A 27,421-nucleotide genomic window follows, 5' to 3' on the forward strand; every position below is an offset into this window, starting at 1 on the left:
TTTTTTTTGAGCCTATGGCTATACAGAGAAATAGAATCGAATGGCATGTGAAATATTTAATCATAATAATTCGTATATAAATGTTTAGCCTTAGCTATGAGGAGCTTAGCTTAACTTGAGTATATTTTATGATATTGTGAACATTGTTAAATATGCTGTACACAACTGCAGATTGTTTGAAATTATTTGTATGGCATTTAAAAATGAACTGCTAAGGATTTACAAAGCCTTAAAATATACATATAGGAGGTCTTTATCTGTCTCCTGTTAGATGTCTTTTTATTAAATCGGTGTTTGTTTGCTTTTATTTTATTTCTGCTTTAAACAATTGTATGATACGTTTTCTGTAAAATGTTTATAAGCTTATAAAAACATGAAAATGCAGAGAAAAAACAACACTGTTTAGCTTTAACTATAATGTTTTTATTACAGAGTGGGGGGGGGGCTAAATCTAAAAATGGGGTCGTGGGGATCGTTCTGTCAGTACAGTGTAGTACACCGCCTGACCAGCAGGGGCTGCAGATGGCGCATCAGTGAACGAGCAGTGACTCTGTCCAGACTGAAGCTGCTAGTACAGTCCGGTGAATGGACGCTCGCTCGCTCGAGGGATGAGTGCGAGTGTCTGTCCTGCAACAGTTTACTTTAATCTCGAGAAGTGATGCCGTATATATGTCGCAATTGTGTTCAAATGGCGAATAGTCTTTTACAGTACATGACCGTTATTTTTATGACCATATATTGATAATACGAAACCGCAACTGATGTTGGTCAGAAAGTGAGTTTAACGGGAACGGAGGCATCGTGAGTTTAACGGTAAGATAATTTATATTGCGCCGTTTTCATATTAACGCAAAAGAGATTTATTTTGATAATATGCGCATTTATCAGGGCTCATGGTTTACTGGAAGAGTACCACGATTTCTTTTGTTTTACCGTGTCTTCCCCCTCGTTCCCATGGTGAAGTGTATACCGAACCCGCGTGCTGCATTGTGGGATACCTGTAGCCTTTTACGCTTACACGAATGCTTTAATATTTATGTATTTTAGAGTTGTACTTTAATATTAACGTTGATATAATATTTGTAACTTATTGGGAATTTCCAATAGTGAAACTTTTTTGGTGAAAATATTGCAATAAAGTTTGCATCTAAAGACCCTGTTTTGACTTGAGTTGAGGGTCAAGGATCTTTGTGGTTTAAAAAACAAGACCAGTCAGTTTCAAAGTGGATTCACTTTATAACATTAAGTTACCCTTTCAAAAATTTACCATATATTAAATAGTAGTAATATCAAATTCACCATATTCTCCATATAGTCACTATAGTTTAATGATAATATTCGTAGTTAAACTGTGGTCATACAAATGAAAGTCAACCCACAGAAATCATGGAAACTTTACTCTTACTGTGATAAAATCCTGGTGTTTTTTTAAAGGTTAGTAGAAAGAATGTATTTTATGCAATGTTCTAAGCAGAATGGATTTCACAATCTAGATTCTGTTTTGCATTTTAAGTGCAATCTTTCTCTCCTTAAAGACTACTGATAAGCAATCCAGGCTCTCATTGGCTCAAAACACTCGCATTTGATATGGATGAGTACTCAAGTTGTTAGAATAATAGACGTTATTGCCAGTTGGACCAAAACAAAGGAATTCTTAGGCACACTGATCTCTCTTTGCTAAACTAAAGACACTAAAAAACTAAGTACCAAATATAAGGCACCTCCAGGAAACAGAATGAATGTGTTTATAAAGACAAAGTATAAATACAAATATAAATTGTATAGTCTATTAATAAAAATCAAACTGTATCAATTTATTTATTATTTGGCATGATAAGCTGTTCCTCTATGGGATAGTGAAAGATTGACCACAAACTTTGTTTGTAACTGATAACTCTGGATTCACAGAACTTGCAGTTCAGAATGTTGTGGGATGGATGAGGAGGAGCAGAACCGCTATGTGGCCCAGCTGAAGGCTGAATTCGACAGCTGTGACACCACAGGCACAGGTTACCTTGACAAAGAGGAGCTTACCGCTTTATGCCACAAACTCAGTTTAGATGCCCATCTGCCCTTGCTGCTGGACACTCTTCTAGGTCCACAGCATTATGCCAGGGTGAGATCTAATGAGCTGTTTTTTAACTGTTCTTGAGATATCAGTAGACATTAAAATAGCCTGTTTTTTCTTTTTGCAGGTTAATTTTGAGGAGTTCAAAGAGGGCTTTGTGGCTGTGTTGTCGAGGTCATTGGATTTCAGTACATCAGAGGAGGAGAGCAGCTATCTTGAGCCAGGTATTTAAATAGCAGATGGAAGACATTTATACTGTTTGCCCGCAGGCTTGGAATCTTCATCATGATTTTTGTTTCTAAACAAAATTCTTTGATTCTTTGTTTCTTTTTGATTTTAGTCCAGTCATTTAAAGGACTTGAAGCATCCTGGTGATGCTGCCTGAAATCTATCTTCATTTTGTTAATAACATTACATTGTTATTAACAATGTGTTAATTGTGTACAGTGTTCATGGTTCTGCTCATAGGGAGGGCGTTGTAAAGAAAAACATGCAAATGCATGTATGTATTATGTTCTGATAGTACAAAACAAAACATCACAAGCCTTTGCCACTTGTTTGAAAGAAAAGACAAAACATCACTTTTAACCACATAAATGCTGATCAAAGACCTGAAGAGTTTGGGTGCTTTCTGGTTGTTGAAATTGGCATCAGTGACATTGGGGCCAACTGCTTTTAAGACATTTAGAAATTTAAACTTAGTTCTGAGGACTAGGAACAAGGACATGTTTTTTTATACTTTGGAGGTCACCTCCTGACAAGTCATACAAACAATGTTTTTATCTCAGTAAAAGAAAATAGATTTTGAGTTTGTCTTATCAAGTATTGGTGATAGCAGCTTGTTATGTTGAAAATCATAAAAAGGTATTTAAAGAAATCATTTAATCCACAGAAATGTCAAGCTTGTCTTTAAAGACAGTCTGGATATGTTTATAAAAACAAAATATGTTTTGACTTTTTTTATTAAAGATAGATTTTAAGGTAACAATGCAGATTCTGTCATCTTTTGTGCAAGGGATTCTCTAAGTCAAATCCAAAATATAGTTCACTCATCATGGCTTTGTAGTTTTGGGCAGAAATAAAGGTGTTGTAGTGCTCAAGGCTGCGTTTACCATGAACAATAATATCTGAAACGTTTGATGCGAAACAGATGTTAAACTGATCCATGATTCATTGTATACATATTTCATTTTTTATTAGATGCACAAATGAAATGAGGTCAGCTTTTAAAATACATTCACAGAAAACGTGGAATTCATATTAAATCAATGTATTTAATTTATTTTGACCACTTTCTTATTTTATTCGAGATATCGCCAATTTCTGAAAGGCGTCATTTTCATGTGCTTCTAGCAGTCCAAGAAGAAGTGAAGCCTAAATATGTGAATGGAACCAAAAGGTACGGCCGCCGATCACGACCAGACAAGAATGACTTGGAGCTAACAGCCGACTTGGAAGACTCGCCAGCGTTTGACAAACTAGAAACAAATGGCGTGAGGAGAGCCAAGCTCAGACGCTCCACCTCACTGGAGAGTGTTGAGGTAAAATATGTACATTATCTAAACGTCTGTGCTGTTTCCAGTGGAAACCAAAGAGCTTTTACATTTTTTATTGATTGTTCTTAGAATCTAATTTACTTTGAACTCAAGTGTGAAAGCAGTTTGAACGCATTTTGAAATGCATGTAATGTCTTTATAGATGAGAACAGGCATTGTTAAAAATGTTATCACCTAATGTTTACACGGCATTGTCCTCAGAGTGTTGCATTGTTAGTCAGTTTAACACCTGAGTCAGTTTGGAAAGGGTCTGTTTTGACCTGGTTTTCACAGACAGGAAGTGTGGTATTGTGGAATGTGCAAGTGCTGCAGGCCCCCACCTTCACCAGATTTTAATATTACTTTTGGCTCAGGATCAAACATGGTTCATTTCACATTCCCTCATATTCTCTCTCACTTTCTCTCTCTTTCATTTTCCGAAGAACACTTATAAAAGAGCTCTGTTTTATTCTGCTGTGTCTGTGGTTTTTCATCTGGAGTCATTTTACAGTGCCTGTTCAAATGAAAACCTGTACTTTTGAAACTCTCAGTCCTTATATTTTGTTTTTAAAGAGTTATTTTGGAGTAAGTATCAACTTGCCTTGGCACTAGAAGTAAATAATGATAATTTGTGTTGCCACAGTGTCCCTGAATGTTATGGGGGAGGGAAGCCTCCATTGTTCAAGGCATTTTAAGGTTTAAATAACATTGGAAATCACTCGTGTTGGCAAGGACAACCACAATTGTAACTGGTTTTAGCCTTTGACGCGGAACCCTTTCAGGACAGTTTGGTGCTACAGTCATGAATAATAACTAGAATTGTGTGTTCTGGTAGCTCAATTTGTGGAGCATTGCATAAGCAATGCAAAGGCCATAGGTTCACTCCTGAAGGAACACATACTGATAGCTTGAATGCAATGTAATTCACTTTAGATCAAAATTGAAGTAAAAACGGGCTACGGCAAAGGTTTGCTGCAGAACCATAAATTGCCCTTTAGACTTGGGCAAGTTAGCAACCATTTGGAAACCATCTAGCAGTGCTTTAGCAACCAGCTAGAATGGTTTAGTGACCATTTAGCAAAACCACTCAACAACTTAGTATCTGTATAGCAATAACCTGTCAACCACCCAAAGAGTTTTGCACAGTCAAGCGCAACTGTTCTTGTACAAATGTTCAAATCTAGTCCAAATAATGATTCTACTAAAGTGAAGAGTTCTTGGGAGAGTAGATCATAATTTGTGGTGGTGTTGAACCATCAAATGCAGTAGCAAAAACTGAAAGCACGCTAGTCCATTACTGGACAGTTTATGTTGGCACTCCCAAGTATTCATTGTTTAGACGCTGTTCGGATTGGTATGTTTCAGTGCCTGTGTCTTAAACATAGTTGGTTTTTCAGTCAGGATTAGAGGTCTTTTTTAAGTTGGTCTGGGTGGAGCTCAAACTCAAACGGGTTTGTTTCTAAAGCATCAGCTGTGGTCAAAAAGCCTGATAAAGTCAAGTAAAACAAGGGAAGGGTTTGGCTATAATTTGGCATGCCGCTTCCTCGAACTGTGCCTCTCATTTTAGAAACGCATACTTGCATACCAGAGCTCTCACTCCTTTTTTCTCTCTAACTCTGTTTCTCTCTGCCCTGACTCTTCTTTTCTGTTTTGTGACTGTCCCTCATCTCTTTTGAAATATTTAGATCCTGTAACCCATGGATGAGAGAGTTTACATGCTTTCTAAAGTCACTCTGTCAGAAGTGATTTCACGTTACAGGCCAACTCATCATGTTTGGATCAGTAATCTCTTTTAAAAAGTGACTGTGCACTGCACTGGCATTTTACATAAGCATTATATAAAAGGCTTTACGATTTAATTCGTCCCCACTCCCTGCTGGTGATGTAACAGGACACTGTTATTAAAAATGCACCGTGGTTTCCACAAAACGTGATGTGTACTTCCTGAAGGAAAAAACGTTGTTTTAATGTTTTAGATGAGCTAAGGTTTTAGACTTTGGTGTAAATGAACATCTGCACAAAATATAAATTCATGAAAATGCAAGGAAGATCAGACCAACTACAATTTATGCAAAAATATGATTGTCCTTGCTGCAAGTTATGTTGCGGAGACTGGAAATGCAAGCTTATGCAAAGAAGTTTTGCATTTCGACACATTCAGGTTTTAAGAACTTTGACCTATGAATTCATATCATATTCATGTCAGCATGGGGGAAACCTTAGTAGTAATGAGTCACAATCTTATACACGCGGGGGTCTGCTCGAAATTTAGCATTCAAGTCACCGCGGCATAACACATACAGTTCTGAGTTTTGAATTGATGTAAGAGATTTTTTTACTTTATCTTTATTGTAAAAAAACAGTCTGACTTTATCTACAGAATAAAGTTTGAATGGGATCTTTATAGTAAGCAGTTACATTAAGTTGTTTTAAAAATATTTTTCGGTTAAAGATGAACAAACATCTGTTATTATATCACTTGGGCTGTTGGGTATGATTTTTTGAAAAATGTCAATTTGACGTAAATTTGACTTCAACCTTACGTTAAAGTAACTTGCAATTTAAAGGGGTCATATGCTGCAAAAAGGTGTTTTTCTGTGTCTTAGGTGCGTTACAAGTTGCACTTGCATGTATTGGACACGTAAAATTGCAAAAATGAAAGTGTCGGAACAAAAGATGCATTCTATCTAAAAGCGAATGCTCACCCAGATCTGCCTGGAACGCCTCATGTAATCACACACCCACAAATCTACGTCAGTTCATGTTATGATTTGACTAAGACCGCCCAAATGTATACACAAGTAAGGTGGGCGTACCTGTCAGTACAATTTAGGGCTGCACGATAATTAATCGTGATACCACTAAATCCTATTGTAATCGAGCTGGCTGCAAAATGCAATGTGTCGATATTTTTTTGAATGCGTAGCTTCTCCGTGAACCACACCTCTGGATCAGTAGGAAGGCTCCTCAATCTAAAAGCAGTGCGAGTTTGAGTTGCTTATACTTTGCATTTGAAAAAGCAACACTCTTCAAACATGATCTTTATAAATATACTTTATTATCATAAAAATACCTGACGAGGCTTGAGTAACCGTGATAAAAAGATGTCCATAGGCATTTCCTAGATTCTAGAATCTAGAACATGTTATGGTCTTCTTCTGCAGTGCGTATTTCGGGTTTCCGCACGAGAGCGCCCTCTGGCTTTCGGATGCAGCTGCATTTTCCAGTACTTCACTCAAAAGCTGTGCATAAATCACGTGATATTTATTATCGGTTTATCATGACAGCCCTAGTACAAATGCTTTGGAACCTGATGAACCAAATATGGTAAGAGAGGTAACATTTCCATCACACGCTTGCAGTATTCGACCAATCACTACGCAATGCTTAACTGGCCAATCAAAGCACATCTCGCTTTTCAGAGCGATGAGCTTTGTTCAAAATAAGCACGTTTCAGAGAGGCGGGGCAAAGATGAGATACAAACATGCACGGTACGTGGAAAATGCTGCAGTTTTGGACCTTAAATTGTGTAAACACATCGCATTACATCTAAAACAAACAATAATATTCATTTTAGCCGTGTCATATGACCCCTTTAATGTTTCAAGATGAGATGGCGATAGGGAGGCAAAAGTTACAAAACTAGTCTTCTGGTACCAGACCTTTTATGCTATAAAACTACCTACTTGATGAAGTTACATAGTCAGACAATCACTGTCTTATATATTCACATACAAAATATTTGTCTTTGTAATCTTTGTCAAGTTAATGTAAGTCAATGTTATGACTTGTTCCTCAAATATTGCTTTCTTTTTTAGCCCTCTCATTTTTCCAGCCCCCTTCCCCTCAACCACCTGGCTTCCCAATTTCCATGATTCAGTCAATTCCCAATGGACAAAATCAAGTCCCACCCTGCATTTTATTTCTCCAAAAATATATAATATTTCAGCCTTAACTCTTAAGTAAGTACCTATGAATGTTGGTACAAATGAATGTTGACTTTTAAATTGGCCCCTGTGGCAATTAAGAATAGATTATTGTTGTCTGTTATATAAGTATCATTATGTCCATTTAGGAAGCATGCTAACATGAATTGGTTTGGGAATAAGATAATTGATTTTTAGTCCTGATCTGCACATTCACAAGCTCGAGCACACATTCCAATCCATATATTCTGCCATAATTAATGTGAGCCACACCACTGCCTGTTTATGTAAATAATTGAACAGGGTCAAATGAATATTGCATAATAGACGTGTCAGCCTTTTATATGCTGTAAATGATGTAGAGTTGGGTAGTATGACTTCTTTTGAAATCATTTGCTGAATGACATTATATATTTAGGAAAGATACTTTGAGAAATGTCTCATGTGGTTTTGTGTCCATACGATAGAAGTTAATGAGGTCCACTGTTGTTTGGTTAGAAACATTCTTCAAAAATCTTCTTTTGTGCCCTTAAGAATAAAGAAAGTCATACAGGTTTGAAATGAAATGAGGATGAATAAATAATGAAAGAATTTCCAGCTTTGGGTGAATACTGTTATTGTTTGAAATATTTATTTATAACTGAGACAAAGGGGTCTCCTATTTCCCACTTCTCTGTGAACAGTTATGCAATGCTGTTCATATTCAAAGTTGAAGATAATGGATTGTGGCTTGTCCCACATTCATGTGGGTTTGATCCCTTTTTGCCTGAGGAAGAACTTTTTCATGTTCTGGTTAGTGTATCATGGTTAATATGCTTCACCATTATGATACACTGATCAAACCACATGTCTTACATGTTAGTGACATTATAAATAAAACTTATCCACCACTGGATGGCACTAGCACACAAAAAAGTATAAAATAACTTCACATGCAAGGGTCTTGACAAGCACTTTATTGCATTTTCAGTAAAAAAGTATCTCACAAACACATACTACTTGTAGTGTTTCTGCAGTTTGTATTCTTTGCACATTATTTACCATTCTATGTTAATGGAATAACTGGATGACATGCTAAGTTTGCAAAATGTGCACAACATAGCATACACAGGGCATAACAATGTTTCCCATAATGCAGTGTGCTTAACTTGACCTTCCATTTTTGGTGTAATGAATGAACCAATTCATATTTCATATTTTTCTTAATGTGCATAATGTGTAATGCTGTGTTGTTTTTTGGTGGATCTATTGACAGAAATGCAATATAATATACATAACTATGTGTTCAGATGTTTATAAAAACCTTTCATAATGAAGCGTTATGTTTTCATACCTTTGAATGCTAAATGTTAAAAAAGGTTAATGCAAATCCAGATTAAAATTAGTTATATTACTTTCTAAACATAACAGGCAGTGTAATATATAATGATAGGCTAGTATTTATATGGACGTTTCAACTCTTAAATGGATTTTCAGAGTCTGAAGTCTGATGAGGACACTGGAAGCCACAAGGACTCCGCTCACCACTATTTTGTGGCACAAGGTAGATAAAATCCTACTGTATTGTGGCCTGGTAAAACTAAACATTTTATATCAGAACATAAGTTTATTTCTATCTTTTTATGTATCCCTAAGGCCAGTTGAAGATCTGGAGTCAAGATGGAACAGGAAGTCCCCAGCACTCCCTCGAGCTCCCCAAGCAGGATGTGACAGACGGGCAGGTGAGGGCAGTATGGGCGGAGCTGGGGGTCGGAGCCGGAGGGAGATTAAACCGTGAGGAGTTGGCACTCGTCTGTGAACACATCGGCCTCAAGAACTTACAGTCTGAGGTACAGTTGTGTGTGTTCTCGGAGATACATTTCAATATTTCATTTTACATTATTCAATTTGTTTAGTAAATGTTTGCATGTTAATTTGTCGTTATGTGCAGGATTTAGATGCTCTCTTCAGGAAACTAGACAGAGATCAGGATGGGAGAGTCAGTCTGAGTGAGTTTCAGAGCGGTCTGTTCAGACAACACCATCATGGTGCACCCATCTCTACCTCCACCCCTGCCCGGCCCAAACCCCAGCGCCCAATCTCAAAGGTCAGGATCAAACCTCAAGATCACTGGTGTTGAAAAGCCAGATTTATAAAACAATCATCGATGCGGACATGAGAGTGTGATTATTTCTTTATTATATACATCATAAAGTTATGGTACACTGAAAATGATCGAATACATGTTTCATCACAGTCTCAGTCTAACCAGGCTTTCTGTTATCCTAAAACTTTAACTACACAGAACTTTTTGAATTATAAAAATGTAATACATAAAGCTTTTTTTTTTTAATTTAAACATGAACACAGTTGGTTTAGCAAACCATAAACATAATAAATCAGCAAAGTAGGACCCCTTTAAAATTTTTGACATGTACATTGCGGTATTTCGATGCATCTTGCAACCTTTTCCCTTAGTTTACATGACATTCCTTTTGTAAACGTTACACTATGGCATAGATAGCTGACAGCCTAAAAGCATTTGTGTTAGTATTTTAGTAACATTTTATGACAAACAGAATAAGTGTAGTTAGTTTAAACCAATTTACACAACATTACATTCACACAAGATAGCAAAAAATTTCCAGCTGTAAAAATAAAACATACATAATACAGTCTCTCAGACAACTTATGACATATTTAAAAATGATTTATTCATGCAATTCATATGGAGATGTACTTGAATCCTGTACAATGTTCCAGAACACAATATGAAAACTTTAAAAAGAAAAAAAAATGCACAAAAACAACGGCAGCACTTACTTGTTTTTAACTCATACAAGAAGAGCATTTTTTATCTAATGGAGAGAATATCTCAACTGTGACGCTACCTCTTTTTCTTACCTGTTAATTAAAAGATGGACGATATAAAGACAAAAAATCTGGATGTTTTATGCAGAAATGGTTGCTTGTCAAATAGAGTTTAGGTTACTGAGGGCAGCACAGACTGAAATCAATTATGTTAATGAAGAAGGCGGAGCTTCTGTTTCACTCTCTCCAGTCTCTAGCAACACACAAGTCATGTATTCCTGTGCAATGACCAAACAGGAACTAACATCTGACATGATGTACTGCACCACAGGCCTCATACCTGCCTGTAATGTATTTACCTGGGAATTTAAAGACACTTTGGAGTCTTATGGTGATGATATTTCAGAGGTGAATTTGCCCACATTTTCAAAAGCACACAAAATCTTAACTCAAGCTTTCCTCATTTAGGAATGCAGGCACACATTCTTATGGTAGATTTGTTGGTTAAAATGTAACATCAGACCAGATTCAGGGTACATATTTAGAGAAAAACATTGTGTACTTTGGATGATGATAAATACCAAATTGCATGAATATTTTGTGGTGACTGGAGCTAAAACTAGGTTAAGCCAGCTTAAAGCTTAAGGATGTTTGTTAGTGGTCAGTGAAATAATTTTCTCCATGATTGTGGCTGTAGCTCTAGCGTGTCGAGGATAGCATTGTTTATTGTGTGGTGGGGCTGAGATCTCATTTTACGCCCTTTCATTGCAGTGCTATCATTGCTGTCTCGATTGTTTTCTCTCTTTTTTTTTCCCTCATGTCATTCCCTCTTCTTACTCAGGCCCTTGAGGAACGTGTGGTGCGGTCCACCTCCCCTTCAATACTGTCAGCCACTGTGGGTCAGAGACTGTTGAGCCGGCTGGATGATGGGTCGGGAAGCACAAGCCCAGAGAAAGTCATTGCTCTGTGGACGGAGGACGGCATCCACAACAGCAGGGATGTTTTACAGGTAAAGCCGCACTTTGATTTTACTGCATACTCATAAGTTGTACTTGTACAAAGGATTAAAGTTCTAGTTGGGGGATTTCAATAAACCTTCTCCAAACATTAAAGAAAGTAACTCGCACTGTATTATGTTGTGTACCTGAATTACTATTACTTTCTTAAATCATCAAACTTCAGAGATCAGACTTTTCTAAGTGATCAGGTTTTTGCTTAGTTGATGATACAATGAATGAAACTACCATAGACTTGTGTGAAAAGTGGGATCTAAGCTGTACTATGTTTAGTGAACAGAATGTCACTATAAAGGGTTTTGACGGGCAAACAGGAAACTACCCAGGACATTTTATATCACTGCCCTAACATCCTGAACATTGGATCTTATCATATCAGTGGGTTGTCTTCTAATAAAATGTTCTTGTTGTATAATTTACTTACAGAATGTATTTTATTGGTTAAAATGTATTTGATTACTTTTCATTCTTAAATTTTGGTGAGAAAGGCCCCCCAAGATGTCACAAAATCAAAAAAAAATTGTGTTGGTTTTAACAAAAAATTATATATTTGACCCTGGACCACAACACGATTTATTCTTTTATTGTAGTGGATATCATGTTGCATGATGATATTTTATAAATTTCCTCCCATGAATATTTTAAACTTAATTTTTGTGAGTTGATGCAGCAAAATTGCGAACAAAAATGGGTGGAAACTTGCTGCTGCCCACTCTTTGGGAATGACCCACTCAAGTTTGGTATCTATGTAAAGCTTAGCTTAATTTACGCTATCGGGTTCATCTCCTTTCCACAACGTCATTACAGTACAGCAGTAGGCCGATAGAAATCTTATTCATTCAGCTTTCAGATGATGTAAAAATCCAGACTTAAGACTGGTTTCATTGTCTAGGGTCGCATATTCTATATTAATAGAATGGAAATTTAAATTCTAAAAACCCTTTAATTTTTTTTATATATATATATATCCAGTCAAAAGTTTGGAAACGCTTAAAAAATTGTATCTAAACTTTGTGCTTAAATGTCTGAAATTACTTTTGTGGACAAAAATATAATAGTGCCGTCAAGAATATGAATAGAGGAAAGGAGGTCCGAGGTTTCACGGGGGTCATTGGGTAGGAATCCTCTGTGTGGAGGATCTATGATTATATAATTACATAGCATACTTACCTTTTCTTGCTATTATCACAGAGACATCTCATGAGTTGTGTGTCCGATCCCACTTTCATCGCTTCCATTATCGTGGGTGAAAGATGCCTTTTGGTGAGGTGCTGCTGATATTGCCATTTGTGTGATTCCCAACAATGCGTCACATGGTCAGTTGTGGACCTCGGCCTCATTGGGTGTTTCGGCCCTCTATCACAAGACACCCTCAGCCAAGGGAGGCCCTCGGCAGGTTGATCAGACCTGGGTGTGTGTTGCATTGTTACATGGTCATTTGGCAGCCCATGCCTTGTCCATCGGCCTCAACCAAACCCAGTGCCTTCTTCTTTCCGCAAGACTGGCCAGTTCTTGATTATCCTCCACTGGAGCTGTCCTCTGAACCCCACTTCCTGTGTCAATTAGCTCATCCAGATGAGTGGCTGCAGCCTCAACAACACTTGCTTTGCTGGTAGCTCTGTGACATCATACCTCAATACCTCGTGCCATCCCATTGGCTAAGGCTGTTCTAGCCCCACTGTCACTGTTAATGAATGCTCATTGCCCCCGGTCCCGTATGGCATAACATTACAACACATTACCAAAACCTCAACGCAACCATATGTGCCAACCCGTTGGCCAAGGCTGTTTTAGCCCCACTAGCATTGATATCATTGTATATCATTATATGAAAAGTTTGGTTCCAAAATGAGATAACTATTGTGGATGCCAATTAATATCAATCTATCAATATCAATAGCGTATGATTTAAGCCATTAAAATAAAAAAATGACATACTATAACATAGTAAAAAACATGCTTTTATTATTAAAAAAATATATTTAAACCAAAGTCTTCATATACATTACTAAAGTTAATTCTCTGATTGCACAAAATGTTGATAAGATTACATTTATTTCATTTTTTTAAGTTTTGTGCAAATTATTCGCACAACATACTGTTAAAATCACAAAAATAATATTTTGGTGAAGGTTAGATGTCATTTTAAATCCACAGATATGCACACTACATATGGTTTCAAAATGGGTAAAAAAAGCTACATACACAAAATGTTGATAAAATCCATAACCCACTATAATCCATAACCCTCTGCAATACCCACAGAAGCACTGCTCTATAGGTTTTTAATACGAAAATATACAGTTCTATAAATGTAATTTTCCATAAAGCATATCGTAAAATGTATTTTCAGGTTTTGCATTGTATGTGTGCAGATTCTGGACTTTTCTCTAGAGGAGAGACTTTGTTTGGCTGAACTCACTCTTGCTCTGGACAATGAGTTACTGGTCAGTGGAAATGGCATCCACCAGGCGGCTCTGGTCTCCTACAAGAACGAGATAAACTACTTGCAGTGGGTGTCATTCACATATAACATCACATCTTTCTTTACTATCAAAAGAATACCACAGCAATTAAACACAAAACATTATTCAGGTTTTTTACCCCCTGGAGGTGATAGGCTATCATTGCTTTGCTCAAACACATTTGATCTCTAAAATGGATGAGTAATCTTGTAATGTTATGATGATGTCCTGAACTTTAGCGTGTTGGCAGACCAGGCCTGCCAGGAGAGAGACAAAGCCAAGGCTGATCTGGAACTGGCCGACCGCCGTAACCTGCAGCTGGTCAGAGAGGTAGACGATCGCCATAGCACCATGGAGTCTCTCAATGAGTCAAAGATCAAGTAAGGCCGCTCTGCTCCCCTCAGCATCTGTTGTAAATGCTCTATGAATGCTCTAAATGTCCCTCTCGCTGTTCAGGGGTTTGGAGCTGGAGTTCAGGGACAAGCTCATGGCACTGCGGAGTGAATCCGAATATGAGAGCGAGATATTCCTGGAGGAGATGGAACAGGAGCGGGCGAGACTTCGGGAGGAGCTGGAGCTTCTCAGGTCTCAAGATGCCAGCCTGCATGAGGAAGTTTGCACTGCTGCGAAGGTAACTTATGACATCAGCATTATTTTACATAGCAGTGTTTGTCTAATGTTTCACTATAAGACCGGCTCTTAGCTACAGAACAGGACTTGTTAAGGAGGAGCTGTTCTGTTGTGGTTAGTGGTGTATGTTTCTTTCGGCATGTCAGCGTGGTGTCAGGTTAAATTATTCTAGCTGTGTTACAGGAGAACAGTCGATTGGAGAAGGAGGTCAGTGTTTTGAAGGAGAAGCTGTCCGAAACCGAGAACACCATCTCGAAACTACAGAGAGATCTAGATAACCTGCTGCAGGATAAGGTAGAGGTCTAAGAACATCTGAATTGAATTTGCTAAAGCTTATAGCCACTAAATGTCTCATAATTGTTCTGTATGTGTTTTAATAAACAGTATGGTGACCTTGATCCAAATGGTACAGGACTAAATCAAGAGGAGCACTTCTCAGAGATCATTAAGGAGTACGAGAAGCAGTGCAGGGTATGATGGACAGTGTGTATATTTTGCCTACAGTAAAGGGTCATTACATGCTTTTCTTAGATTAAAGCTCCAGTGTGTTTTGTTTTGAAGATGTATAAAACCCTTACATAATGTTTTTATTACCTTAGAATGAGCTTTTTCTATCTACATACACCGTCCCTATACATGGAATTCACAATGTTGTTTCTACAGTAGCTCTAAACGGACGAACTGCTCTGCAGAGCTTGTTTCGTAAATATGTTAGCTCCTTCAGCAAAGAAGTGAAAACATAATGACATCTTAGTCCTCTGTCAGCTACTATAGTGCTTTGAAAGGGAGGGAAGGAGTGAGCCATTGGTTGCAATTCGCAACCTCACCACAAACTAACCACTATTCATACACTGGACCTTTAAGTTTTGCTTTCTATGTAGTTAGGGGTTTTCAATTATAATAATTTAATTAGATTTATTTGAGAATTGGGTGTGGTCTTTTTTTTTTAAAACCGAAATAGTCTCAATTTATCGTGTGAGTTTGGGGTGGTACTACCTGTTTACGAACCAGGTGAAACCTGTTTAAACCTGGAATCTGTAACATCTAACCGTCTGTTTAAAACATAAAATTGCAGGTTACTTTATGTACTGTTGTGGCCAAAAGTAATGGGGGCAGCTTTATTTGTACAGTATTTGCCTTTTAAATCCCCCAGGATCGATTATCAAACAATTCAAATTAGTTGTTTATGCTACAAAATTAACCTTATGATGAGTACTACAGCAAATCAGGGAATATGGGTTTTAGTCAAATATACAAAAAATGCATGGAAAAGCTTACAGGAAATAAGGGATACTGTACGTTGACTACATTTTATCTAGTATTTCTAGTATTAATTCTTGTGGTCATATTTTGTAATCATTCTTCTAACAGTTTAAATTGTGTGTTTTTGTTGTTGTTGATAAGCCTCCTTCAGTTTGTACTCCAGTTACATACAACATGAACACAAAGTTCTGAAAGAACTTCTGTGATCATTTTCTCACCTTCGAGTTGTTCCAAATCTGTATAAATGATGAACACAGAGAAAGATTTTTGGAAGAATGCTTATAACCAGAAGGTTTTGCCCCCCGTTGACTCCCATAGTCGGAAGAGTTTAATTTGTGTAAATGGGTTTGTGACTCTGCCTCACTTCCCCATGCAGGAGTTGCAGGACAGGAATGACGAGTTACACTCAGAACTTGAGTTGGTAAAGTCTCAAGGCTCAGAAAGAAGATCACGACGATACAGGGAGAGCCTATCCACTCATGACTGGTCAGGCCGAAGAGCAATAACCACAGAATCTGATTCTGGTAAATATAACAGATTGACTTGAAATTCAATTGGCCTTGAATATGAATATTGTGCTGGTTTAGATGTGGTATGAAATGGAACTTTATGTTCTGTTCTGCAGATGATCCAGAAATGAAGAAATCGCCGCACAGAAAAAAGCTTCTAGTCTCGGACAAGAATGGTAAGCAGTTAAAATGAAAAGTTAACATTTTTCCAATAAAATACGATGTTCATATAGTTCATAGTTCGCTTTGGTTTGTCTCTTCAGCTTTGGGTTCCTTAGAAAGTTTGGCTCCTACTTTGAGCATCGAGACTGAATTGGCCATCGGGCAGATGAAAGAGAAATATGAGCAAGAGATTCAAGACTTGAAGATCCAACTAGAGACAAAGGTATATTATACTATTTTGTATACAAATTGATACATTTGTCTAGTTTCCACCCAAATGTTTTGAAAAACATATTGTAACCTCATAATGTAAACAAGGTAAATGTTGGTGTTGTATGCACAGGTGAACTTCTATGAGCGCAGCATGGAGCTGATGCGTCAGAATATGGAGGTTGAGCGGAAGGACATCTCGCAGTGTTTTAAGATGGAGATCAGTGAATTAGAGGAGCAGAAAGCTCAAGCTGAGCAGCGTGCAGCGCGCATGCATCAGGCTGTGGAGAGACTGGAGGCAGAGATGATGGGAGGGGCCTGGAGTCCGGAGCAGGAGCGGCGGATTCAGCGAGAGCAGGCCGATCTGGAGCAAAACTACGCTCGTGAAATCAGTAACATCGTATTGAGTCTCACCTCAGAGAAAGCTCAACTGGAGGCAGAGCTCAAGCTGAAGATGGACCAGGAGGTGCTGCTTGTAAGGTTAGTGTGAATAAACTATGTATGTTAGGATCTCAAAGCTGTGAGGTAAAGTGTAGAATAGGTAGGTGTACACTCAGGGCTGGAAATGGGTGTTTGATTTATTTTAAATATATATCGTAATATATATAATAATACAATATATTGTCAATTCCTCTTTTCTGGGAATCGATAAGCAGAGTTTGAATCGATAAAATACCCAACCCTACTTTCAAAAGAGGAAACATTAATCATTTTGTCCTAAGAGCCACGATAGGAACAGTGCATGAAGCTATGTTAATAGGTAGGAATAATGGTGATGCTAAGGGGAAAAAGAGAGTTTTGACTTCTCCTTCGTTCTCACGTGTACCAATCTTTCCGAACCTTGATGACTGAAGGTAAAACTTAACCAACATGCCTATCTCCTAAAACCAAATGTCGTTATCAATTACACTGGTGTACTTTTAGACATAGAAATGTTAGCCTGTTACTGTATCTCAGGGAGAAGGCGGAGCAGCAGATATTGCAGATGAAAGCGCAGCACAGCAAGGCCCAGCGCTGTCTGCAGGAACAGTCCGAGGAGCATCGTAGAGAGATTGATTCATGGAAGTCAAGAGCACAGGAGGCGCGCAAGGAGTGTCTCCTCAGTGCCGAGCGCTGGGGTGAAGAGCAAGCTCAGATTTGCAGTAGAGTGGCACAGGAAAAGAAACAACGAGAGGAGGATCATCAGGAGGAGATCAGGCAGCTGAAAGAGCACATACAGGTACTCGAAGATCAAGCTGAGCTTGCCTCCAGGGCTGAGGAGGAGCTGATCATACTACAGAGAAAACTGGAAGATAAACTGGAGGAGATGTGTGTTCAACTGGAAGACAATACAGTGTCCATGAAAGCCCAAGATGCCCTCATACTGCATTTGACTTCGGAGCTGTATGCCAAAGAGAAGGAGATGGAAATCAGGAATGAGAGAGAACAAAAGCTTTGCGATAAAGTGTCTCAGGTTGAGCAGAAGCTTAAAGATGAACGAGAAAAGAGACAAGAACTCGCGAAGCAGAAGGAGCAAACGCTGAAAGAAACAGAGAGGTGTTTTAAGGATAAGCTATGCCAGCTTGAACAGGAGAAACTGAAGGAGAAGGAGAAGGAACGGGAACTTCTTGTTACAGTTTCTCGGTTGACAACAGAGTTGGAGAAGCTGAGGACTGATTTAGCAACTTTGCAGGAGGAGATTGAAAAGATTCAAAGCGACAGAAGTCATCTATACGCTGAGAGACAACTAAGAGAGGTAGAGGAGCTTCAGGAGAACTTGGCTAAAACTCACGAGGCGTTGAAAGACCGAGATGACGATCTTTCAAGACAGGCGTCTGCACTAAATGCTTTGGAGCTTGAGAGAGATAGACTCTTAGTGGACCTCAAACAGCTCCAAACGCAAGTCAATAGTCTCTCAGAGGACTGGGATCAGATACACACCAGTGAACAAAACCTTCAAAGCTCCCTTCGTGTGGAGCAATGTAAGGTTGAACGGCTCCAAGCCCTTCTGAACTCTCAACAAGAGGACTCAAGACGTCTCGAACAGGAGAACACTGGCTATAAGAGACTTGCGGACCAGCTTTCATCTCAGATTGTTGAGATGGAGGATGAGGGGAACAAGCTCAAAGGCGACTTTGATAAAATGACTCTGGACCTCCAAAGCAAAGATAGCCAAATGCTTGAACTCCATCATCAGCTGGAAGCCAAAGTGGAAGAGATGGATTTGCTGTGGAATGAAGTTCAGCTGAAGCTTAACTTGTTAAAGAATGTCAGTCATCTCTCCGGTCAGGTTCAGATTTTGACCGAGCAACTGAAGAACAAAGAGCGAGAGCTGTGCTCTGTGAGGGAGGAGGCCGATGACACCACCAACCAACTACAGCAATCGCTGATAGACTCTCAGATGGAGCTTCATCAGATGGAGGAGTCCTTTGAATGCGAGAAGATGCAAATGAAAGAACGGCTTCTTGAGATGGAGGGACTTGTTATGGCTTTAGAGCTGGAGGTGGATCCAGACTGTCACCACAGGTTTGTGGTTCTCCGGCTTGTAGATGACCGTCGAAACCGAAACAAACGACTAACCACTGACTTGTGTTTCTCCCATATGCCAAGAGTTGATCACTACTCATGACTGATTTGATTTTGCAAAAATGTTTGAGACTTTTTTTTACAGAAGACGACTCTAATCATAGATGTGTGCTTTTGAGACGTCATGCTGCATCTCACTAACTGAATGATACTGACACGCATGATTGTGAAACTCGCTGTCAATAACAGTTATCATGAAAGTGTGTTCTTGTATCCATGTAGTTGTAATAGTTAGTGTTTGCTCCTCTAATCTTTTTCAACTGTGACTATTGAAAATTTTGTTGTGAAAAACTTGAACTGTGCCTGAATTTATACGTCTTAAACTACTTAAAAGTGCAAGACTTTGTACAAGGTTTTGACAAGTTCTTTTCTTTCAACTTAAGGGGACAACTTGATGAGGTCAGCTCTGAAAACGCCGCTCTGAAGGATCGACTTGCTGTCCTACAGCAGGATGTGAAGTTGCTTGAGGAGGAGGTCAACAAAAAGACGTAATGAAATCATTTGCTTTGGCTTAGCACATATTTAACCTGCGGTTTTCTTGTTCAATTTTCATGAATACCAAATGTCACTGCATCTTTTCAGGAGGAAACTTGAGGAGCTGGAGAGAAATTCCAGCAAGGACCATGAAGAGGAGGAAAAGCTACGTGAAGAGGCAAGAATAAAGGCCTTGGATGGCCGTTTTATTTATGGGGGCACAGTTTTTAAATTAAAATGAAAAACTTCTTATACGATTTAGTGATGCCTGAAAACATGTTTTAAAGTGTACGTTTTTGAAGACAATGGTGTTAACATATCTTTTTAAGTTTGTACAACTTTTTGAAATTGTCTCGTTGTGTGCATCTGTATGACATGTTTCTTTACAAAATAACATCGCCGACTACTGGCCTGGCATGCATAAAGCAGCGTTTTTGTAGTTATTTTTGGATCGATATCTACCCTGAATAAGGGATCACCTTAACGATGTACGCAAAACCTTTAAAAAAACATTTTTACTTATTAGTACATCACTGTTGTCCAAATGTACCCTTACTTTAAAAACATGGATAAGGTATGTTCCAAGAATCTTAATTAAAATAAAATACTTCCTGTCTTCCTAAATAGTGTTTTCCTTTTTCTAAACAGAACAGCAGATGTCGAGAGGAGGTACTTGAGCTCAGTGTGAGAAACCTGCAGCTGAGCAGTGATAATGCTGAATTGAGCTCTAGACTGGGTTCTGATCAAAGAGCCGTCCAGATGCTGACTGACAGACTGGCACAGGTGTGTCAGGAGAAAGATGAGACCGATGCCTCTCACAGACAGCTGCAGGACACCCTACAGATGAAGGACAATGACATACTGAAGCTTCAGGAACAGTGGAAGAAAGAAAAAAACTTTCTGGAGAGCGAACTCAAAACTGCAGAGGAGAAGGTATGGTTTCATTAGATATGGTATCATTCGTTTGGGTTGTAGATGATGCCTAACCAATTTGGTACTTTTGTCAAATTGGAGCATGGCGCTAGCAACCTGAGTCATGTGTTCGATCCCAGGGATTGCACATACTTAGAAACAAATGTATAGTATAATGCAATGTAAGTCGCTTTGGATAAAATGCGTAAATGTAAAATAAATATAACAACCTTTGATATTTTAATGGGTTTGATCCCCAAAAAAGGCAATTATCATTTTAAACCTAAACCTAAATATTACATATTTGTTGGAAGCAAAAAGAATTTTAAAGAACCAAGTTTTTAGATGTGGTTAGTATAAACGTATTTACTGTAAATACGTATAAATATAACTCTTTCATAATTCACTTAAAATATAATAGATTAACAGAGTCTACACCCCAACTACATTGATAAAAAGTACAGTACAAAGGAAAAAATGGTTGGGGTTACTTTCAGAGCCATTATTTCTATTAAAGATGTGAACAGCCCTTAAATCTTGCTTTTTTCCAGTTACTGCAATTGACAGTTGTTGAGTCTACATTAACTAGTCAGACCCTAAAAAACCAAGCACTGGAGCGAGACAAAGATCGCTTGTTGAAGGAAATGGCAGATGAGAAGCAAGAGGTGAGATGCTGAGGTGTTTTCTGGAGGATTGTCTTTACTACTGTAGTTGTGTTGTGCTAAAAGCTGATTGGTGTTTATTGCAGTTGGAGAAGCTTAAAGAATCTCTTCACAGCGCTGAAACGCAGATAGAGCAGCTCAACTCACAGCTGTTAAGAGTGTGGCAAGAAAAAGACATACACATCCAGGAGATCTCCACACATCAAAAGATGCTGCAACAGTGTCAGGACAAGGTGAATGAAAATCTCTTAATATCAGGTTTACTCTTTATTTATTTAGGATTGTCACAGAAACACTGTTTTGCTGACTTAGGTCCAGGAGCTGAAGGAGAGCTTGAGTCAGTTGCATAAAGAGAAGGAGCAGTTACATCAGACTCACAGAATGCAGGAGGAGATGACGCTCTGTGTTTTACAGAAAGAGTGCAAGAGTTTACGTGTACAGAACGAGGAGCTTTTTAACAGGGTGAGTCGAGAAGACCAATTTCCCGGCATTTGCGTACGTCTAAACTATGTGTATGGGCCAGGTAAATGTGTACTTAGAATAATTGTGATCTCATAGTTAAGGCACAGTTTACCTACAGTAATAGTTTTAGGCCCAGTTACTGTACGCTCTTAGTTTAAAAGTATTTATACAATCAATATGTAAAGCAAAAATTCCTTGGATAGGTTTTTATGTATAACACCATGGTCCTGCGAGGTCATTTCATTGATGCCTTAGTTCAGCCTCTTCCTATAGCACACTTTTACTGTACAGGGTTTTTTGGATGCAGTCTCAGGCTTGTAAACATGGTTTTTATTTATAGGTGGCTCAGCTGCAGACTCAGGAGCTGGAACTTCAGAAGTTGACACATGTACACCTTACTTTAAGGAATAAACAGACAGAGCTGGAGACTGCTAGACAAGAGGCAATTCAACAGGTAAGACAAATTATGTCTAATACAAGGATGTGCATTCAGAATAAATATTGTTCTTCAGTGTAGCTTAAACTTGTCATAATAGCACAAACATTAATATATAGCGGACATTAAATTTTTACATTTTTTTATTCTGGACTGATAAAAGTCCAAATGAATGATTTATACATTTTGCCACAACTAATTGAACCAATAACATGACTGAACATTTTCCATTTTAGCATTCTGTGCATTCCAGCTGGATTTAAGATTTTTATAAAACAAAATAACAGAATTTTTTTATTCGGAATCTTGCCCAATCTGCTTTAACAGTAAAGACGGTTTCATCGGACACACGTCCCTGGCCTGAAGTTAACGTCTTATCTGTGTTTGATGATTGGTCGGGCTAGTTATATTTGATTTAATTTATATTCATAATAATTGTAATAAATGAGAATTGTTGAATTTAATTGTATATTAATTTGATTAAATAAACAATTTGTTGAATGGGTCGTGAAAGTTTAGTCAAAGTAACAGTTCTTCTACTGATAACCCAAAATAATACAGGCTAGACATACTTTTAACTTGCTAGCTAATGTCATTTTCATTTTTATCAGACATAATCTACAGGGATTCTAATCTTTGCAGATGTGTGTACTGGATGTTAATTTTAGGCCACAAAAGTGTGCATGCGCTGTACTGTTGTTACCGCCTATACTTTGTCACTTTTTAGTAAAAATTAACTGATGGAGATTTGCCTCACAAAACATGAGAAGAATTCCATGGGAAAAGACAATATGTCTCACTTTTGTGTATTGAATGTTGTTTAGGCACTGAGGGCAGACAGCGCTCTGTCACTGGTCCAGGCTCAGCACACACGTGAGGTACAGGAGTTAAGGGAACAGGTGGGGTCTGGTACCCGGGAGCACCTGTCTCATCTGCAAACACAGCTGGTTGAACAGCAGCGCAGGACGCAGGACTTAGAAGATCTGCTTCGCTCTCAGGCCAAGCAGGCCAATGTTCAGATGGGCCTTCAGCAGGTACACCTGCATGTTGATCATCAAATTCTAAATCTACCAGAGGGTGGTAGATGTTTATTAACAACCATTTAATAAACAACAGGAGCAGTATGAGAAATTGATGGGGAGTATGCAGGAGCGTATGGATGAGGTTGAGGCCAAACTGAAGAACACACGTGTCCTGCTGCAGGAGAAAGTCAACCAGCTTAAAGAACAGGTATCATTGAAAATGCTAAATCAAATGTAGAAAGTGAGCTGTTTTTGGAAAGTAATTATATAATTAAGTTATATAATTTATCAAATAAATTCAAAATTAAGATCAAGAAAAAGTATTATTTGGTTAAAAGTTGTTTTAAATCTATTCTGTAAATAAAAGGTCATGGAGAGCATGTTCCATTGTGGGATACAGTAATCGGTGTACTGTGTGTAGTATGTATCTAGTTGTTGTTACAGATCATCCATGTGTACAGTATGCATGCTATTTACAGAAAAAAATATGACATTGACAAAGATTATCTGATATCTTGTGTAGTACTTTGAGATAATCATTCTTGACTTTTTTTATTTCTCATAGCTGGCCAAAAATGCCAAGTCAGATCTACTGCTGAAGGATCTGTATGTGGAGAACTCTCAGCTCATGAAAGCTCTACAGGTGACTGAGCAGAGGCAGAAGAGTGCAGAGAAGAAGTCCTTCATCCTGGAGGAGAAAGTAGTCGCCCTTAATAAACTGCTGCGTAAAATCGCCCCAGCATCCCTCACCGCTTAGAGCTCTCTCCCTGCAGTTCTGTACATGTGGTACTAGACTGTGAAGTCTCATCTTGGTGCAAAATGTTCTTTTGTTGACGCAGTAAACAATCATAGTGTTAAACTAAAAGCACAAATAATGTAAATATTACGTTTACCGAATGTTATATTTCAGTTGTGCTTTTTCAACAATGTAAAGGACAAAGTATAGTTATTTAAGTTTTATGGCCTTTTTAGAGGCAATTGAATACCAATGGACAAGATTTTTTGTTGTACAAAACACTTTAATTATGTGTAAACATGACATCGCATTTTTGTTTACTGTGATGTAGGGTACAAACTAAGTATTATCTGGCAAGTGTAGATCACTTCAATAAAAAATTTTATTCAGTTTTAATGCACATTTGATACAATATCCAACTACAGTGTACAGTTTTGATACAGATGCCTTCAATTTTTTTTATTCTGATGCACTATTGTCCACTCGGATATCAATCATTGTAATTTTCCAAGAATTGTCTCTTCACATAGAAAAAAGTGTGGCACCACTGAGTTGTATATGTATCATACCGTCCTATTATCACTGTTAACAGCAAGTAAAGTTTCACCTGTGTACACAAGCAGTCTGGTCTGTATAGAGGAGATAACTGGTAATCAGATGGCTCATCTAAATGAGTGAATTGTACAAAAGTGCTTTTCTCCCTCTTAGGATATGACGTGTTCTAATATTCCCTGTCGGATAAGCTGTTCACATTTCCATCTGGGCAAAAAGTGCTGTGAAGAGAAAGAGTGGCACGTGTTAAACGGCACACAAAACAGTCTTATGTAAAAATAGTTTTACATTTACATTTAGTCATTTAGCAGACGCTTTTATCCAAAGCGACTTACAAGTGGGGTAGATAATGGAAGCAATTAGGACATCATAAGTACAACAAAAGCATAAGTGCAATCAAAAAGAAGACTAGTCTCATATAGCCTAACACAGTATACGGTTTTGAAGAATAAAACTACCTGGCTATTTTTCTTCAAGAGTATAACTGTGCCATCATCTATTTCAAATTCACCATGGTCTTTAAGACAGCGCACCTGAAAAGAAAGATGATGAAAAGATTACGTAAAACAATAGATATTTTAGTATATTTTTATTATTAGTATGTGTGTGCCAATGTATTATATAATATGATTGATGGTGCTTGAATGTTATAAAATGTCAATTTCATCACAAAATAGTATTTTTTTGATCATCAAATATAACTTATTAATATGATATTTGTCACATCTAACAGACACGGGCACTCACCTCAATGTATAAACTTTTAGGAGGCTTCATATCCTGTGTGATGTCCAACCCTTCCTCTCCCCCAAGTGACCTCATATAGGTTGCCAACGACTTTTTGTACTGATTAAACCACTCCGTCTGCACATTATGTGTATGGTTAAGTGTATAAAGCAAAAGGTACACGACAACAACGTAAACATCTATCAATTGCACCTCTTCTGCACACATATGAAATCTGATGGTTGTGGGCAGCACGCTTCCATACTCCCATCTGAGAGCACGGATCCGCAGGAGGCGATCATACCTGTGGGACGAAGGAACCGGGCGTGATGTAACTGTTAAGGTAAAATAGATGAATAAAAGGAAAGTATAACGAAGATGTTTACAGGTATGCAGCACTACAGCGCTGATTCCTCAGCAGGCAGCTGTGACGAAACTTAATGGTGGGAATCAGCTCACTCTTGCCTTCTGTCTTTGCCTCATTTCTTTAAGAAATCAAAGCCAGTTCGGTATAATGTGCGTAACTTAATCTACATTCTACTATACTATTGCTTCTAAACTTTAAACACTTACACGTCACTCTGATTCTGTTCATACAGCGCTTTCATCTCCTCCAGGACTTGGCGAATACCGTCCTCCTGTTGGAAATTCAAACTGGCTGTTAGTTTACATTGAAATGTTAATGACATTCGTACTGTTTGTGTAAAAACTGGAAGTTAATCAACTTCAGCGTCACTTACATTAAAGGCGGGCAGCTGCCCATCGCCCATCCGTTGAAGCTCTCTGATGAGCTCGAGCGCTTTCTCACAAAACATTATAAATATATCACGAAGTGTCGCTTTAGTTGTGATCAGTCTCGAGTATCAAATCTACGAAGTCGTAGAGGATTTTCGCGGTAATTTTGGTTGTTATGGTCACGTGAATTGTAAGGTTACTACGGAGAGTCACGAAGGACAAATGCGCATTGCAAATTCACAGAAGTGCCGCCTGATTCTTTACTCGGATCCAAACTGCGTTTACAAAAATGTCTAAAAACAGTTTTCTGAGTTTGTGTTGCACGTTCTTAATATAGACAGAACAAATGATTTGAATGGAAAACGATTTCGATTATATGATTAGAAAACACAATTGAGCTAACTTACTAACATAGCTAACACTAATCCATTTTTACATATAAACGGTCGCTTTGAATACAATGCTGTTTGCTGAAATTAGGGGAAACATAAAACAAACAACACATACCAAATTAGTGTAATAAACAAACCATTAGTTCCAAAAAAACAACGACACCAATGTAGTTGTCTTAACAGTGATTTGTTGCATTGAAAATGAAAATGCATTAAATCATGCTCCATATTTTACTGCGGTAGTCAGATCATATTTTGAAGGGTTGGATAGGATTTATACAGCATTGATAACAGATAGTGCACAGTGCAAAAGTATTCAGGTATATGCTGCCACCTTGTGGTGATACATACGAATAAGCAGATTATTTCCTATTATTTTTTTAGGAAAAAATAATTCAATTCAATTAGATTAAATTATATATATATATTAAGATCATCAGTTTCTGCTGCACACATTTTTGACTGAATATGGTTGATCATATTGTTATTTTACAAATTAGAATAGGCTACTATAGTTCTTTTCTCTGTCAATATAGACATAGCAGCTATCAACATGCTCTGTACCTCTGCGTGTTCTAAAGAAATCACATGAAATCATCAGTTATGATTACTGTTGGATGGACAATAGTGAAGATTTGCATGACAGTATTCTGATACCTTTTTTTATTCCTATTTAGATTTAGGCATTTGGCAGACGCTTTTATCCAAAGAGACTTACATTACTATATCCTATACATTTTACATAGGTATTTGCAATCCCCTGAGATCAAACCCACAACCTTGCGTTGTTAACGCAATGCTCTTTCCACTGAGCTACAGGACAGCTATTTCCTATCTTTTATTGAATTACTGTACAGAATATGTTGTGTGACTGTACATTAAATGTCATGAAAACCTCACCTCTTAATGGTATGCAAAATGAACTGTGGTTTGTATATTGCACAAAAAGGCTGTGTACTAGACTGCTGCTATTTTATATGACACTTCTTTCAGAATCACCAGAGAGACAAAGCATTTCTGGGGTTTGGGAAAAGTCTTTGAATGTCACTGGAGGACCCAGACATGAACTCGATAGAAAAGCCACTCCTCACCTATTCTGACAGAGCTTGAATAAGTCTGTAGTTTGTGAAGTTCATGTGTGGAAGACATCAAAATAAAACCCTTAACTATAA

The 27,421-nt window shown here is 38.0% G+C and overlaps 2 protein-coding genes across 5 annotated transcripts; one reads left to right on the plus strand and one right to left on the minus strand.

Moving 5' to 3' along the window:
- Positions 1-507: 507 nt before the first annotated feature.
- ninl (ninein-like) lies at positions 508-24,240 on the plus strand. 3 transcript variants are annotated; one of them, XM_056761190.1, is made up of 28 exons: positions 508-813; positions 1,909-2,116; positions 2,196-2,292; positions 3,422-3,609; positions 9,007-9,073; positions 9,166-9,359; positions 9,461-9,616; positions 11,162-11,329; positions 13,712-13,848; positions 14,041-14,181; positions 14,258-14,432; positions 14,615-14,725; positions 14,816-14,902; positions 16,071-16,218; positions 16,320-16,379; positions 16,467-16,588; positions 16,709-17,055; positions 17,533-19,080; positions 19,524-19,628; positions 19,723-19,792; positions 20,263-20,547; positions 21,078-21,191; positions 21,275-21,421; positions 21,501-21,650; positions 21,991-22,104; positions 22,911-23,120; positions 23,203-23,316; positions 23,674-24,240. In XM_056761190.1, exons 2-28 carry the CDS (start codon positions 1,934-1,936, stop codon positions 23,863-23,865), a joined length of 5,430 nt encoding a protein of 1,809 aa, XP_056617168.1. In that variant the 5' UTR covers positions 508-813; positions 1,909-1,933; the 3' UTR covers positions 23,866-24,240. The 3 variants fall into 3 exon arrangements, with proteins under 3 accessions (XP_056617168.1, XP_056617169.1, XP_056617170.1); XM_056761191.1 differs by having other exon boundaries at positions 3,425-3,609; XM_056761192.1 differs by lacking the exon at positions 17,533-19,080 and having other exon boundaries at positions 512-813.
- Positions 24,209-26,061, minus strand: gins1 (GINS complex subunit 1 (Psf1 homolog)). 2 transcript variants are annotated; one of them, XM_056761194.1, is made up of 7 exons: positions 25,863-26,058; positions 25,696-25,760; positions 25,509-25,607; positions 25,336-25,426; positions 25,144-25,260; positions 24,855-24,929; positions 24,209-24,617 (listed from the first exon to the last, which is right to left on the minus strand). In XM_056761194.1, the coding sequence occupies exons 1-7, from the start codon at positions 25,935-25,937 to the stop codon at positions 24,549-24,551; spliced, it is 591 nt and encodes a 196-aa protein (XP_056617172.1). In that variant the 5' UTR covers positions 25,938-26,058; the 3' UTR covers positions 24,209-24,548. The 2 variants fall into 2 exon arrangements, with proteins under 2 accessions (XP_056617172.1, XP_056617171.1); XM_056761193.1 differs by having other exon boundaries at positions 25,144-25,426; positions 25,863-26,061.
- Positions 26,062-27,421: the final 1,360 nt, after the last annotated feature.

The sequence above is a fragment of the Triplophysa dalaica genome, chromosome 11, assembly GCF_015846415.1.
Source record: "Triplophysa dalaica isolate WHDGS20190420 chromosome 11, ASM1584641v1, whole genome shotgun sequence".
Lineage (NCBI taxonomy): Eukaryota > Metazoa > Chordata > Actinopteri > Cypriniformes > Nemacheilidae > Triplophysa > Triplophysa dalaica.

What these genes read in the sequence shown, in the direction of transcription:
- ninl (XM_056761190.1), top strand. Translation starts at nt 1,934, where the DNA reads ATGGATGAGGAGGAGCAGAACCGCTATGTGGCCCAGCTGAAGGCTGAA. An exon ending in CAGGAGGTGCTGCTTGTAAG is followed by an intron (nt 17,056 to 17,532) that starts GTTAGTGTGAAT and finishes ACTGTATCTCAG; the next exon opens with GGAGAAGGCGGAGCAGCAGA. An exon ending in GAGGAGGTCAACAAAAAGAC is followed by an intron (nt 19,629 to 19,722) that starts GTAATGAAATCA and finishes GCATCTTTTCAG; the next exon opens with GAGGAAACTTGAGGAGCTGG.
- gins1 (XM_056761193.1), bottom strand. Translation starts at nt 25,937, where the DNA reads ATGTTTTGTGAGAAAGCGCTCGAGCTCATCAGAGAGCTTCAACGGATG. An exon ending in CGCTGTAGTGCTGCATACCT is followed by an intron (nt 25,427 to 25,508) that starts GTAAACATCTTC and finishes TTCGTCCCACAG; the next exon opens with GTATGATCGCCTCCTGCGGA. An exon ending in CTAAAAGTTTATACATTGAG is followed by an intron (nt 24,930 to 25,143) that starts GTGAGTGCCCGT and finishes CTTTCTTTTCAG; the next exon opens with GTGCGCTGTCTTAAAGACCA.